The sequence below is a fragment of the Scyliorhinus canicula genome, chromosome 3 (assembly GCF_902713615.1).
Source record: "Scyliorhinus canicula chromosome 3, sScyCan1.1, whole genome shotgun sequence".
NCBI classification, from domain to species: Eukaryota; Metazoa; Chordata; class Chondrichthyes; order Carcharhiniformes; family Scyliorhinidae; genus Scyliorhinus; species Scyliorhinus canicula.
The window spans coordinates 110,681,003-110,697,842 of record NC_052148.1 but is presented as its reverse complement, the minus strand read 5'-3'; the positions used below and the strand labels follow the sequence as shown (position 1 = coordinate 110,697,842).

Here is a 16,840-nt window from a genome sequence, read left to right as displayed (position 1 = left end):
TATTAATTTTTACAAATTACTGGATCTCTTTTTCTGGGCGATGAGAGGGTCGAGAACAAGGGGCACAGACTTAAAGTAATTGGCAAAAGAAGCAATAGGACATGAGGGGAAACGTTTTCACGCCAGCAATTGATTTAGTTCTGGAATGCACTGTCGCGGGTTGTGGTGGAGGCAGATTCAAGAGAGGCATTCAAGAGGCTCTCTAAAAAGGAAGAATGTGTGGAAGGAAGGTCTGCGTGGGAATGGCATTAGAAATGGGATTGGGAGAGCGGCACTGACAGGACAGGCCGAATGGCCTCATTCTTTACTGTAACAAATGCGTTTCTGTGCTGAAATGGGAGGACATGGCAGGTGAAATTTAAGGCAAAGTGCGAACAGGTACATTTTGGTTGGAAGAAGGGCAATAAACAATATAAACTGCATTTATAAAATCCATAGTTATAAAGGAGCTGTGCATTAATACAGATTATATATTGCATTTCTAGGACTTGTATGTTAAAATCACATGCGCTGTATTATAATTATAACTGAATCTTTCCAGGATTGGAGATAACTGCTGCATATCTGTTCTTGCTTCAACCTTATTTAGTTGTGGCGATGTGTTTCCGGCAGGGGTCAGCCTTCTTGCAGAAACTGACATTTTTCACTCGATTTTGAGAAATAACTTATTCCAATTCATTCGACCTGTCATTCAATGTGTATTTTGACTCCTCTAAAAATCCCAGACAACCATTTCCAGACTGCGGGCTTTTAACAACAGTTAGGTTCGCCGGAGGCAGCCTGCTAACTTCTTACGTGAAAGTCAACAGCTCCGAAAGAAATACATATTTAATATAGAATCTTTTCCACTATTCGCTACTGAGAAAAGCTGTACAATGAAGTTTTGTATCATTTTGCTGCTCGTCTTTTTCAGCGAATTACTTTTACAGATGGGTAAGTGACACCCTTACAGTTTCAGCCGAGGAAAGGTGCTGACGTGTTTAATTCTCGACTTTAAGTACTCTCCAAATGTATCTTTTGTCTGGACTTCCTCACAATTAATTTATAAAAATGTGATCATTACACGATGAACTCGAACGGTCTCATATTAAATCAATATTATTCAATGAACATTCTTCGAGTGCGTTTGAATATTATTTTTGTGTGTGCGTCTTTGTGTGTTTGAAGTCGAATATATTATCAATGGTGTGGATTGAAACTGAGATGCCATTCATTTGTAAGGGTTCCGAAACAGATAATAGGCTACTGTCCAACTGTATGGTATAGCTGTACATCTGGTATTAGATGTAAGGAAATAGATATCTCACAACCAATTGTAAGGATGGAGGACTTAAGGTGAAGGCCAGTTTATGCTGCAATGTTACTGCCAAGGTGAAATGGTTTCTGCTGGTTCCATTCTAACCTAGTGGGATCAATCTAAAATCAGAACTTGAGCGAACCTCGGAGGAAAACACACCCGCGAGGAGACAACTTTGAGCTCCCCCTCTCCGCATGGTGTCCCATTAGACATTCCTGAAGCGCACTTTAGTGATTTTAAAAGTTATGCAATGAAGAAACAGTTACCTATGCCCTTACACTGGAGTCTTCAGCTGTTCCAGAGGAGCTCTGTGTAACGGTACACCTACACATGCAGAACACTTTCTTTGCTGGACAACTCCCATGACTGTGCGAACCAGTCAAGACACGCAAGAAGAACTATATCTGCCTTTATATAGCGCCTTTCAGACATTAAGTCAGGCCTGACGACTCTTATTTTTTGTTCAAGAGGTAATTAAAGTAGTGGACAGGGAATATCAATGCATGTTATTTACATGGACATCCAGAAGGCACTGGATAAGGGTCCTCATAAGAGCCTGTTCACTAGAGTTGAAGTTGGTGGAATTGAAGCCTGTTTCAAAAACAGACTGAACAGAGATTTACATATCTGAGTGAGGTTGGTTGTCAATGGAAAGAAAATGCTCCATTCTGGTTACAGAATGTGGTGAACACCACTAGTGATATATTGTCTGTATTACGGCACTGCCCGTATATTACATGTATGATGGTAAATCCCTGCCTGCTGACTCCGCCCAGCAAGCGGCGTATAAAAGTGTATGCTCTCCTGCGCTGCAGCCATTCTGGTTCCGGAAGGCACAACATCTTGTGCAATAAAGCCTCGATTGTTTCACCATTGTGGTCTCGTGGTAATTGACTGTACATCACAGATATCAAGGAGAAGTGAGTACAAGCTCAACAGAAAGTTTCAGTGTCCTCTAGTCAGCAACCTGCAGCCATTTTAAACCACCCATCCAACTGTTATATTATTCAATGATTTATGGAACTGTGTCTTGCTCTTACAATAGTTTCGGCGAGATTTTATTGCTCTGAATTCCTTATAAAAATGTTTAATATTTTCTTATCAGGTGATTGCCAAAAGAAAGTGAAAAGGATGCCACAACGGAATGAGAAAAGTAAACAAAAAGCAGTTGGACAGAATAAAATTAGAGCAATACATAAGAAAATGAAGCTCAAAGTTCCAAAAATGAGAAAGGAAAGAATGTTTCTGGACAAAGACCTAAAGCCAATCTTCATCATGACGCAGGTTTTGGATAAAGGCCATTTCCAGAAACCAGCAGAGACATTGAGCCTAGCCACAGGGCAATCTCTTGAACTGCGCTGTAAAGGGAATAACATTGGCTGGGCTTATCCACCTTTCCTCAACCAACTGAACAACTCCAGGCTCAGGTAAAAGGCAAAATACCACGTGTGTCGGAATCAGAAATATAATAATAATAACAATAATAATAATAAGCTGGAACAGAGCCCAAGGAAAACTAAGATGCCGGGATTAGAGCAGCAGAGGTTGAAAGGAATGCACCAGAGGTATGGTTAGCAGAAACCTTCTTTCATGATTTAGATAGGGACAAGGAAAGTCAGTGGGCACCCTCCCTCCTCGGCCATCCTGCAAACTGGTGCCCTGCCTGTCTCCACATGTCGTAGGCAGCATCTTCAAGAATTAAAGAGATAAATTGTCAACATCAATCTGTCAACATCTTGCAATCGTCTCAATGCAGAATCCAGAAAGACCATTAACCCCTGTCTGAAACTACCCAATTCATCAATCTACAAGATCTGTACACAACTGACTTTTTTTTAAACTCTTAAATATTTAACAGAATCACAAAATTGTTATGGCGCACAAGGAGGCCATTTGGCCTGTCACATCTGCACAAGCTCTCCAAATGAGCATTATGACTGTGCCATTCTCCTGCCTTTTCCCAATACCCCAGTGTTTCTATTCCAATAATAATCTCATGTCCTCCTGAATGTCTCGATTGAATCTGCCAGTTCTGTGTGTGTGAATCAGAGCGTTTTTATTATATTATTTAGATTAGATGTTAAGTACAATAAATCCCATTTCCTTTACTTTAAAAAATTGCCAGGAAACCTGTTTTATGTGCATCTTTTTATAGTCATGGCATTTAAACAGTTAAACACTCTCAAAAGTGGCAAGTGAAACCCTTAAAAAGCACTTGTTACGGTCTAACGAGGAGTGGAAAAGAGGGGAGTCATTCTACCACTTCTCATCTGACTGTAATAAGATGTTTAGTATAAATTGTGTAATGCCATCTCTCTGATATATTAATAGAATAAAAAAATACATTATTCAAAAAAACTTAATAATGAAAGTTCTCTTCTACTCAGCATTATACAGCAGCAAAAATACAGCCAACTAATACTTACAAACACAAGGGTTGCCGACACCGGAGAATACAGCTGCTGGGTGTTACTCTGTGATGGGCCGGAGTGCAGCAAAGATGACCTGAGAATGGGCAAAACATATATCTTTGTGACAGGTAACCTGTTCCTCTTGAAGCATATGCTTTATAAATTAAAAGACCTATAAATTGTAAGGTCCTAAATTATTATTCTACAGACCATCAAAATAAATGGTGCAAAAGTATAAACAATAACTTAGGAAGGTGACTGCCGATGTGACTGTGTTATATGGTGATTTTGGTGTTCTCAGGGTGTCCAGTTTGCTGTGGAAACGTGCACTTTTACACACTGTTGCTGTTTCAAGCTATGGATAGTGATGGTAGAGGCTGATTTTCTTTCCATTATAAGCTGACCTAGAAAGTCTCCACGCTTAACACCTGCTATTGCTATTAGTGTGTATTCAAATTACTTGCAGGTTGCTACATAACCTGGTTATGAAGATGATCTTTGTTGTTGAAATTGTATTGGGATATCTTTTCTTACAATGTTTCTCCTCTCCCCTCCTCTCCAGAAAACATGTTGGGGTGTCTTCCAAGAACGTTAGCCAACGTTAGCTGGTATCTTGCCAAGGTGACATCCCCGCAAAATGAACACCCCTTATCTGCCCCTCTCAGGGCAAATTTGACCTTTTCCAAGGCTAAAGACTCCAACACCCAGCCACACCAAGGCACTGGGGTGGGAGAAGCTGACCTCCACCCAACAGCACTTGCCTGCGAGCAATCAACGAGGCAAAAGCTAAAACATCTGTCCTGCTCCTGTCTGCAACTCCGACAGGTCTGACAGCCGAATATGGCCTCTAGAGAGCCGGCTCCAATTCCATATGCAGAACCTCAGACATGGTGCTGAACACTGACCCCCAATATCTCTCCAACTTCAGGCAGGACCAGAACAGATGGACATGGTTGGCTGGGCCTCTCCTACACTACTCACAACTTTCCTCCACCACCTCAAACAGGCGCCTCATCCTTGCGTTCGTTAAGTGTGCCCTATGCACCATTTCTATCTGAATCAACCCCAGCCTTGCACACGAGGCATTGACCCTTCGCAGCACTTCGCATCATAATCCTTCCTCCAGCTCCATCCGCAACTCTTCCTCCCACTTAACCTTAATCTCTTCCATAGATTCCTCATCCTCCCTCATAATCCGGCCATAAATCACTGAGACAACCCAGTCTCCAAACCCTCCACCGACAGCACCTCTTCCAGCAACTAGGAGGGCGGCGCCACAGGGAAATTCGGAAAAGCCTTTCTTGCGAAATTCCGCACCTGCATGTACCTGAAGCCTTCTTCACACTACAGCTCATACTTTACCCCCAACCCCTCTAAACTTGCAAATCTCCTTTCCAGAAATAGATACTTCATCGCTTTCACCCCTTGCTCCTCCCATCCCCAGAATCTCAAATCCATCCTCCCAGCTCAAACCCATGATTCCCTATTATCAGCATAACCCTCGATCCCATCCTCAATTTGACATGCTGTCAAAATTGCCCCAGATCCTCAGCGTGGCCACCACTGCCGGATTCCCAGAATATCTCCTTGTGGCTAGTGGCAGCGGTGCTATTGTCAGCGCCCACAACCCTGACCCCTGGGCATCACGGTAGCACAGTGGTTAGCACAGTTGCTTCACAGCTCCAGGATCCCAGGTTCGATTCCCCGCTGGGTCACTGCGGAGTCTGCACGTTCTCCCCGTGTCTGTGTGGGTTTCCTCCGGGTGCTCTGGTTTCCTCCCACAGTCCAAAGATGTTCAGGTTAGGTGGATTGGCTATGCTAAATTACCCTTAGTGTTCAAAAAAGGTTAAGTGGAGTTGCGGGTATAGGGTGAAGGTGTGGGCAAAGGTAGGGTGCTCTTTCCAAGGGCCGGTGCAGAATCGATGGGCCGAATGGCCTCCTCCTGTATTGTAAATTCTATGATTCTATTCTATGATCCCTTATAGGATTCCGCCTCCCTCTGCACTCCAAAACCTTCCGACTCCTTCCTCCAGCCCTGCACTTCCTCCGCATTCGCCACCCAGTAATAGTGCAACAGATTCTGAAGAGCTCTTTTGAAGCACCACCTTCCTTATCCTCGCCACCTTCCCTGCCCACACAAATGATGAAACCAGCTTATCCACCCTTTGAAAAATGCTTTTGGCAAAAAGACCAGCAGACACTGGAACAGGAACATATACCATGGCAAAATATTCATTTGGCTATCTGCACCCGGCCAGCCAACTACAAAGGAAGACTATACCACCTCTCCAGATCCTCCTTTATCTTCCCTACCATGCTCATGAAACTTAGTTATTGAGCCATGACCAGTCCCACGCTGCGTGCACCTCCAAGTACCTAAAGTGATTTATTGCCAACCTATATGGCAACCCCTCTAACTCCCGCCCCGTCACCCGAAAGAGACACGACAAAACACTCACTCTTGCCTAAATTCAATTTATAACCCGAAAATGCCCCAAATTCCCCGAGCAACCCTATTATGTCCCTCACCGAAGAGCCGGGTCTGTGATCTACATCAGTAAGTTACCTGTGTACAGAGACACTATGCTCCACCCTCCCTCACTATTCCCCTCCATAAGCCCGAACCCCACAGCGCAATCACCAAGCGCTCAATCAGCAACACAAACAAGAAGGGGGACATCATAGAATCATAGGATTTGCAGTGCAGAAAGAGGCCATTCGGCCCATCGAGTCTACACAGGCCCCTGAAAAAGCACCCTACCTAAGCCACACCTCCACCCTGTCCCCGTAACCCAGTAACCCCAACTAACCTTTAGACACTACAGGGCAATTTAGGGTGGCAAATCCACCTAACCAGCACATCTTTGGACTATGGAACAAACCGGAGCACCCGGAGGAAACCCACACAGACAGGTGGAGAACGTGCACACTCCGCACAGATAGGGGCCCAAGCTGGGAATCAAACCCAGGTCCCTGACGCTGTGAAACAACAGTGCTAACCACTGTGCTACCGGCTGCCTACTTGGAGCACCCCTGCCTCGTTACCCGAAATAGTGGGAAATACTCTGACTGCATCTCATATGTCTGTACACAAGCAGTCAGATCCTCAAATAGCAGTTTTACCCAAGCCACAAACTTAGGCCGAATCCCAAACTTCTCCAAACAGAAACCTTCACTCCACTCTGTCAAATGCTCTCTCCATATCCAACACCACCATCACCACCACCTCTAACTGCCCAGCCCCCCACCCCCCCAACTCGTCGGAGGAAACACCACATTCAGCAGCAGCGCACGTTCGACAATAGCTGCCTGCCCTTGACGAACCCCGTCTGATCCTCCCCAACCACCTTCGGAAGACACACCTCAAGTTTCACCTCCAGCGCCTTCACCAGTACCTTGGCATCCACATTCCGGAGGGAAATATGCCTATATGACCCACACTCCACCTAGTCTTCTCCTTTTTCAGTAACAATGAAATAGATGCCTGCCTGATAATCCCAGGTAACCCCGCTTTACCATCGCATCGTCAAACATTTCCACTATCAGCAGCGCCAACTTGTCTTTAAACATTTTATAAAACTCCACTGGGATCCCATCTGACCCTGGCCCCTTACCTGACTGCATCTTCCCTATCACTACTTTTACTTCCTTCAATCCTAATGGCTCCTTCAACCCAGCCCTTTCCTCCTCTTCCAACTCCAGCCACTCCAGTTGCTCCAAAAACTCCCCCATCCCCCGACTCGTTCTCCGGCAGCTCCGACTTAGATTACCCCCTATAAAAGTCCTCAAACACTTGTCTCACCTGCTCCGAAGCCACCACCACCCCTCCTGTCCCATCCACAATCTCCCTCACTGCTGCCTGCCAATGGAGTTGGCCCACCAGCAATCGACTGGTCTTCTCCATAGTCATACACAACCCCCTGCGTCGTCTCAACTGCTGAACCGCCCTCCCCATAGACAGATGGTCAAAGTTCACCTGCAACTCCTTCCTCCTCACCAATAGCCCTGGCTCAGGATCCTCTGCGTATCTTCCATCCACCTCCAAAATGCCCTCTATCAGCTGCTGCTGCTCCTCCTGCACCTCCATAGCCACGTTACAAGTGCACAATACTAGATTTCAAATCGCCAATTCTCTAGTTGGTTCCTCAACACACTTTTCCAGAGAACAGTACGACGGGTTTAATTCAGTTTCTGGTGGAGGGAGTGAATGTCTCAGGTGTTGATGAGGTGCCAATCAAGTGGGCTGCTTTGTCATAAGCTTTGTGAATGTTGTTGGAGCTTCATTCATCTAGACAAGGGGAGACTATTCCATCACACTCCTAACTTGAGCCTTGTAAATGGTGGACAGGCTTTGTGGAGTCAGGAGGTGAGTTACTCGCCACAGAATTCCCTGCCCCGACCACAGCTACAGTATTTATATGGCTAGTCCAATTCAGTTTATGGTCAATGGTAACCCCCAGGGTATTGATAGTAGGAAATTTAGCTGTGTTAAAGCCATTAAATGTCAAGGGGAGAGGGTTAGATTTCCACTTACTGGCACAGGGGTTAGCACTGCTGCCTCACAGTGCCAGGGGCCCGGATTCAATAGCCCACCAGGGCAGCACGGTGGCACAGTGGTTAGCATTGCTGCCTACGGCGCTGAGGGCCCGGGTTCGAATCCTGGCCCTGGGTTACTGTCCATGTGGAGTTTGCACATTCTTCCCGTGTCTGCGTGGGTTTCACCCCCACAACCCAAAGTTGTGCAGGATAGGTAGATTGGCCACTCTAAATTGCCCCTTAATTGGAAAAAATAATTGGGTACTCTAAATTTAAAAAAATGAAATAGCCCACCAAGCCACTCAGTCCAAGGGCAATTGGAGATGGGCAACAAGTGCTGGCCTTGCCAATGATGCCCAAATTTCATAAACTAGTAAAAAGAATTATCAGGATGCTTGTTCAACATTCAATGCTAGATGAGCAGAAACTATCTCCAATGAAATATTAGAAAGACCAGGGTGGCTCGGTGGTGCAACGATTAGCAATGCTGCCTCACAGCGCTGAGGAACCGGGTTCGATCCCAGCCCCAGGTCACTGCCTGTGTGGAGTTTGCGCATTCTTCCCATATCTACGTGGGTCTCACCCCCACAACCCAAAGATGTGCAGGGCTAGTGGTTTGGCTACGCTAAATTGCCCCCTAATTTAAAAAAATATTAGCAAGACTAAAACCACTGCCTTCTGTCCCTGACGTAAACTAATTTCCCTAGTGTTAGCTTTATTGAAGATCTTATATGGCCAGGGAGGAACCTTTGCCTGTCCTTCACTCAAGGAATCAGCCAAACTCACCTAGGCTTACAAACACAAAAGCAGAGGTTATATAAATTTTAGACCCTCTTTACTGTGGTATTATCATAACTGTAAGAACTGCAAGGATTAATGAAGTGTCTAGTGTAGCCACTAGAGGGAGCTATGATTACAACTGTATAAGGCAGTAATGCTAAGCCTTGTGGGAGAGTGTGTGCAGAAGTTAGCTAGAGAGAGCTAGAAGTACAGATAGTGAAGGTGAGAGCAGATCATAGTTTATATCAGTATTTAGATCAGCTGTAGATGGGTGTAGTTTAAATCATAGAATTTACAGTGCAGAAGGAGGCTATTCGGCCTATCGAGTCTGCACCAGCCCTTGGAAAGGTCACCCTACCAAAGCCCAAACCCCCACCCTATCCCTGTAAACCAGTAACCCCACCCAACCCAACCTTTTTGGACACTAAGGGCAATTTAGCATGGCCAACCCACCTAACCTGCACATTTTTGGACTGTGGGAGGAAACCGGAGCACCCGGAGGAAACCCACGCAGACACGGGGAGAAAGTGCAAACTCCGCACAGACAGTGACCCAAGCCGGGAATCAAACCTGGGACCCTGGAGCTGTGAAGTAACTGTGCTAACCACTATGCTACCGTACCCCACCTCCAGTTAATAATTAATTGTGTATTCTTTAGGAGTATGTGTCAAATCCAAATTAGTAGTGTTAATAAATTTGTAGCTTTGTTTAAGTTAGAGCAATTTTATGGTCTTTGCGAACACTACGCCAATCATCCTGAAATAAGCAACACAAAGACCACATTTACCATTTCTCATTACCCCTCCCACTATTCTGTATCCTTGCCTTTTCCTAAGTAATGTTTACTCAACAGCATCAGAGATTTGCATTATGCCATTATTATTCCAAATGTTTGAGGTGTCTCCTGTAACCTTTAGAACCAATAACAGGTCACATACACCAGGTATATCTGTTAGCCTGAGACTCCTTCGAAACTACAGGGGATGGAATTTACGGCTGCTAATTTTATGACTGCTAACCCCCCTTTAACCGGCTGAGGACAGCCTAGATCCATAAAAACAAAGGCATCTGTTTCTCTTACCAGCTATCCTGCTATGAGGCCCCAGCTTTCTTTACTCGGGCCTTGGAAACTGAACTGGGTCATTTTACTTTTAAGACAAAGGATACTATGATAACAGCACATGGCTTACAGAATATTATACAGGATTGGTACAGAAAGATGACAATACTAGTTGTACTTCAAGTTATACAGAGTGAGGACGCAACATTAAGTGTATACCTATAGTCGCAGTTTACAATGTGACATTCTAAACCAGTCTCCTTATTCAATAGTTAATGCATAGTGTTAAATAATAATAATGTAAATAATTGTACCGTTTGCAACTAATCACATGCTGTTACAAAATCTGTTTGAATACAAAATTAAAGTAATTGCTTCTTATTATCACTTATAAAGTAGCATATAGTGAGCATCTGTGAGTCTGCTCCCCCCCCCCCCCCCCCCCCCCCCCCCCCCCCCCCACCCCCCACCTTCCCGGCACCCACAGTCCTCTGTAGGTTATTCCTTCCGCTGATAAACAATGTGAGCAGTTCAGTTGCCTTGAAGGAGTGAAACTCCTGTGTTAATTGTTGGTACTTTGTGTTATGATCTCAGGCCTTAAAGCAATGATTCTCACAACCGGTGTTTTGGTTTTGAGGAGGCCTGATTCAGCTTAGCCATTTGGATAACATATATCTTGCAAATTCTGTACTTTCTGTTATTCCAAGCGGAGGCCTCTGTCCGTTGCCTATGAGTTATATTTACTGGCTGATGAGCCATCAATTGAACGCGAGACGAGTTGCTGTACAAAAGTTAGGCTTTAATAAGCTAGAACTTAGCCCTGCGGTCGACTACAATAAATGGACGACCGCCGGGCGTTCTGACTATTTATACCTCGGTATGGAGGCGTGGTTATCTCAGCCTCTCGACCAATCGGAGAGCCGTCACATGACTGGTCTCAACCAATTGGTCGAGAGGCACATGACCGGCCAGGGCCAATGGTAAGCTGGTGTTCTGCACCAATGGCAGACAGCTATGCAAATCATACCACCACATTCACCCCTTGCGGAGAAAGAAGCCGGGGGGGGGGGGGGTATCAACGAGAGCCGGGGGGGGGGGGAGGGGGAGAGAACTGGTGGTATGAGTAGCAGCCGGGAGAACAAAAAGTTTCTCTTCTTTTCTTTTATTACATTTTTGGCTTCCCACTGGCCCAGACAATTAGCAATAGTACACAAAGTCCCAACAAAGTCCATGGAGCTGTTGTAATTTAAATCGATTCGATCAGTCTTTTCGTGGCCCGTGACGTTCTGGCAGACCGCCGCAGTGGAGTAGGTGACGTCGGTTCAGCCGATGGTGGTGGTTCCGCTGACGTCCTGGAGTCTGGGAGCGATGGTCCTTGAACAGTCTCCGTCACCCAAGCTGGCTGTGGAGACGTCATGGATGGGGAAGGGGTGGCCTGGGTGGGGTGCTGGGGGGAAAAAAACAGGGGGGGTCTGTGGTGAAGGGGGGGAAGGCCGCACGCCGGCGGGTGCCAGGTCCCGGAGGGAGACCGTGTCCTGCTGACCGTCGGGGTACTCCACATACGCATACTGCGGGTTAGCGTGGAGTAACTGGACTTGTTCCAGCAACGGGTCGGACTTGTGCACCCGCACATGCTTCCGGAGCAAGATGGGTCCGGGGGCAGCCAGCCACGTCGGGAGAGGGGATCCGGAGGACGACTTCCTGGGGAAGACAAGAAGACGTTCATGGGGTGTCTGATTTGTTGCGGTACAGAGGAGTGAGCGGATAGAATGTAGGGCATCGGGGATAACCTCTTGCCATCGGGAAATAGGGAGATCTCTGGACCGGAGGGCCAGTAGTATGGTCTTCCAGATGGTACCATTCTCCCGCTCGACCTGTCCATTACCCCGGGGGTTATAGCTGGTTGTCCTGCTAGAGGCAATGCCCCTGTTGAGCAGGAATTGACGCAGCTCGTCGCTTATAAAGGAGGACCCCCGATTGCTGTGTATGTACGCAGGGTAGTCGACCGCAGGGCTAAGTTCTAGCTTATTAAATTGATGAGCCATCCAATTGAACGCGAGACGAGTTGCTGTACAAAAGTTAGGCTTTAATAAGCTAGATCTTAGCCCTGCGGTCGACTACAATAAATGGACGACCGCCGGGCGTTCTGACTATTTATACCTCGGTATGGAGGCGTGGTTAACTCAGCCTCTCGACCAATCGGAAAGCCGTCACATGACTGGTCTCAACCAATCGGTCGAGAGGCACATGACCGACCAGGGCCAATGGTAAGCCGGTGTTCTGCACCAATGGCAGACAGCTATGCAAATCCTACCACCACACTGGCCATCAAGACAAATCTTAATGAAGCAGAAATTAATGAAGTTTCTGTCAGGAGACCATGAGTTATTTCTGGAGGCAAATGGAACAAATGTTAACGAGCAAAAATTAATGTCAGATGGCCATGAGTTATTTCTGGGAGGGAGCATAGCAGGTAAGGGGCAAATCTCCTGAGGTTATGTCTGGTTTAACATGTATTATCCAAGCTGGATATTGTCCAAGATGGAGTCCTGGTGAATTAACAGAACCTCAGTCTGTTCTTTTCTGACCAGCCCAAAATGGAGGAAACCTAAAGTCCTAATCTCTCACTAACCACCAATGCTATTCCTTTCCGGGTAACAGTTGGAGGCTGAACCAATATTTGCAACCTCACTGCCATATTTAATCCCAAGCTGAGCTTCCGATCACATATCTGCAGCATCAACAAGAAAGTCTAATTCTATCTTCGCAATGTCACCCATCTCTATCCCTATGCCTCAGCTCATCTATTGCTGAAATCTTCATCCATGTTTGTCATCTTTGTTACCTCTGGACTTGCCTATTCCAATGTACTCCTGACCAGTTTCTCACCTTTGAACACGCCACAAAGTTGAAGTCTTCTGTACCATTGTTCTTACTTACACCAAACATTTTTCATATGTATTGATGGCGTCTAGTTATGCTCTTCCATTTCAAACTTTTCATCACAGAATTGAATCATAGGGTTGTTACAGCACAAAATAAAGACATGTCTTCATCGACACTCTAAATGAGCAATGCGCTTATTGCCATTCCCCCACACTTGTCCCCCTAACCCTGCACATTTTTCCTTTTCAGATAATAATCCAATTTTCTCTTGAAGGCCACAATTGAATCCGCCTCCACCATACCCTCAGCAACGCTTTCCAGATCGTAATTGCTCGCTGCATGAAAAACTTTCTCCTCCTATCTCCATTGTTTCTTTTGTCAATGACCTTAGGTGCGGCATTCTTCCGTACACGGCGGGGCGGGGGGGTCCCAGCAGGACGGAGTGGCGTGAACCACTCCGGCATCAGCCCGTTCCAAAGGTGCGGAATCCTCCGCACCTTCAGGGGCAAGGCCAGTGCCAGAGTAGTTTGCGCCACGCCGGCTGGCGTGGAAGGCCTTTGGCGCCACGCCAGCCGGGGCCGAAGGGACTCCGCCGGCCGGCGCAAGTCCGCGCATGTGCAGGAGCGTCTGCGGCTGCTGACGTCATCCCCGCGCATGCGCAGAGGGGGGTTCACCTACGCGTCGGCCATCGTGGAGGCTGACACGGCCGACGTGTAGGAAAAGAGTGCCCCCACGGCACAAGCCCGCTCGCGGATCGGTGGGCCCCGATCATGGGCCAGGCCACCGTGGGGGCACCCACTGGGGCCAGATCGCCAGGACCCTGGAGCCCGCCCGCACTGCCAGGTCCCGCTGGTAAGCAACCTAGTCTAATCCACGCCGGCAGGACTGGCAAAGAACCAGAGGGACTTCAGCCCATCGCGGGCCAGAGAATCGCCAGGGGGGGGGGCTGCTGCGAGCGGCCGCCGACCGGCGCGGCGCAATTCCCGCCCCCACCGAATCTCCGGTGCCAGAGAATTCGGCAGACGGCAGGGGCAGGATTCATGCCAACCCCCCCCCTCCCCCCCCGGTGATTCTCCGACCCGGTGGGGGGGGTCGGAGAATCCCGCCCTAAATCTTTGCCATCTGATTCTCAATCATTCCACCAATGCAAAATTTTAAAAATCCTATCTGTCCAGACCCCCCCCACGATTTTGAATGTCACGATAAAATATCCTTTCAACCTTCTCTCCTCTATAGAAAAGAACATAGAACAGTACAGCACAGAACAGGCCCTTCGGCCCTCAATGTTGTGCCGAGCCATGATCACCCCACTCAAACCCACGTATCCACCCTATACCCGTAACCCAACAACCCCCCCTTAACCTTACTTTTTTATTAGGACACTACGAGCAATTTAGCATGGCCAATCCACCTAACCCGCACATCTTTGGACTGTGGGAGGAAACCGGAGCACCCGGAGGAAACCCACGCACACAGGGGGAGGACGTGCAGACTCCACACAGACAGTGACCCAGCCGGGAATCGAACCTGGGACCCTGGAGCTGTGAAGCATTTATGCTAACCACCATGCTACCCTGCAAAAGAGTTCTACCATTTCCAATCTATCTATTTAGCTGAAGTTCCTATTGCCTGGAACTACTGTCACTAAACGTTTCTGCACTCTCTCTAATGCCCTCACATCTTTCTGAAAGTGTGACACCCAGAACTGGATAGAATAGTTCTGTTTAAGCCTGAACCAGTGTTTTATACAAGTTTAAACTTCTGCACTGTAAATTCTATGTTCAAACTAACCTTCTTGTTCTTGTACTGTATACCTCCATAAATAAAGTCTAGCATGTCAAATGCTTTATTAACTACTCTCTCAACCCATCCCGCCACCTTCAATTATTTATGCACATTCACCCAAGTGCGTCTGCTCCTGTACCCACTTTTAGAATTGTACCTTTATTTTATATTGGAGGGTATTTTACAGCCCCTTGGCAGGCGTGTTTTCGGTAGTGGGGGATACGTAACATACATTTGGTGAGTAACCCACTACCTTCTTGTCCACTCTTGACCCAGTCTCCATACTACCGGAGGGCAGACAAGGCACCCACTGGGCCTGCCAACCTTAGGCATATTGAGGCCCCTAATAGCCAAATTAAGTGGCAATAAAAGGCGCCAATCCGCCGCCACTGTAATAATAAATTCTGGGCTGTGAAAAGCAGACAAAAGCCATAAGGCTGTTTTTCACCAAGATTGGAAAGAGTGGGAAGGAAGGGGGATACCTTCTTTGGGGGCAGGTTGCCATGGTGCATTAGGCGCAACACCCCTAAGATTGGTAACCCCACCTTGTAACCCAACCCCATACTCGCTGCACCCCCCCCCCCCCCCTCTGCATCCCACCCCCATTTACTAGGGGGTACAGTCCCCCTGCCCCATCCAAGAATCCACAGTGTGCATGTGTTATGGGCCAGGGTTTAGAGAACCCCAAAGTGTATCATGGAGTTTACCTGACCAACAACTTTTAATAGATTGTGGTATGGGGAGCACACGGCCCACTCTACATGTGTGGTACAGCAGAAATGGAAAAGTATTTTTTAAAACAAAACAATGTTTATTCTATGAACTCAAGTTGACCTTCTTAAAACATACAGTGAACATCTTAGCAACCATTAATTTAAATTCATTAACCCAAAGAATACAACACTAAGTAATCCTTGAGCTTTCCTTTAACATCCATAAGACTTAAAACAAAACCTTTAACAGAAGAACCTCAGGATTAACTTCACTACTGAGAACAGTTACCACGTTGAAATCAGCAAATGTACATTCATAAGCGGCAGAGATTCACACACATCCTGCTGTGATTGCAGCTTCTCCAAAACTAAAATGAAACCAAACCCACCCTGCAGCAAAAAGCTGAAAGCAAAAGTAAAAAGCTGACAGACAGCCCAGCTCCACCCACTCTCTGACATCACTGCAGTAATAAACACCCATTTCTTAAAGGTACTCTCACAACAGATATTTATATACACACCCATTTATAAACACCCATTTCTTAAAGGTACTCTCACATGACACATGACATTTCTCTGTGGGCCTCCTTGCAGCCCCAGAAACTCCCATCATTCTCTTCTGGCACTGCTGGGACTGAAAGAGATGCTGGCTGTCAACTCTCAAGGGTAGGACTTCCTTTCACCGAGGGGCGGAAGCCAAGCCTTCAGTTTGTTAAAGTTGCCCACAGTGTAATATCTGGGGGAGGGGTGCACAGAATGCTACCCCAGAAAGTGCAGCTTAATGTCTCTCTGCATTCTTCCTTCCAAAATGAATCCCTTCCTACTTCTCAGTATTGAATTTCATAGATAATAGAATTTACAGTGCAGAAGGAGGCCATTCGGCCCATCAAGTCTACACAGGCCCTTACAAAGAGCATCCTACCCAAGCCCACGTATCTACCCAATCCCCGTAATCCAGTAACCCCCACTTAGCCTCTTCGGACTCTAAGGGCAATCCACCTAACCTGCACATCTTTGGACTGTGGGAGGAAACTGGAGCACCCGGAGAAAACCCACGCAGACACGGGGAGAACGTGCAGACTCTGCACAGACAGTGACCCAAGCCGGGAATCAAACCTGGGGCCCTGGAGCTGTGAAGCAACTGTGCTAACCACTATACTACCGTGCTGGCCCACGGTAGCATATGCCCCATGTATGCCCCGGTAGTATATGCCCCACAGTACCACGCTGCTCCACTGGTAGCACAATAGCATATGCCACTTCTCCGGCAATTCCACCAACATATTCAAGACCTTTTGAAATTCTACATTATTTCCTCACAGTTCACAATGCTCCAAGTTTTGTACCATCTGCAAACTTTTGAATTTCGCCC

General features: G+C 46.9%; 1 protein-coding gene across 3 annotated transcripts in view; it reads left to right on the top strand.

The window, feature by feature from the left end:
• The first annotated feature begins 198 nt into the window (after window positions 1–198).
• LOC119962877 (platelet-derived growth factor receptor-like protein) overlaps window positions 199–16,840 on the top strand; it is a 66,476-nt gene continuing 49,834 nt past the window's right edge. Inside the window, exons 1-3 of one of the 3 annotated variants that reach the window (XM_038791101.1) lie at window positions 199–378; window positions 2,403–2,724; window positions 3,685–3,836. In XM_038791101.1, the coding sequence (XP_038647029.1) occupies window positions 2,429–2,724; window positions 3,685–3,836 (448 nt within the window). In that variant the 5' untranslated portion in view covers window positions 199–378; window positions 2,403–2,428. Of the gene's footprint in view, window positions 379–465; window positions 934–2,402; window positions 2,725–3,684; window positions 3,837–16,840 lie in introns of those variants that run through there. The other 2 variants (XM_038791100.1, XM_038791098.1) reach the window with 2 other exon arrangements.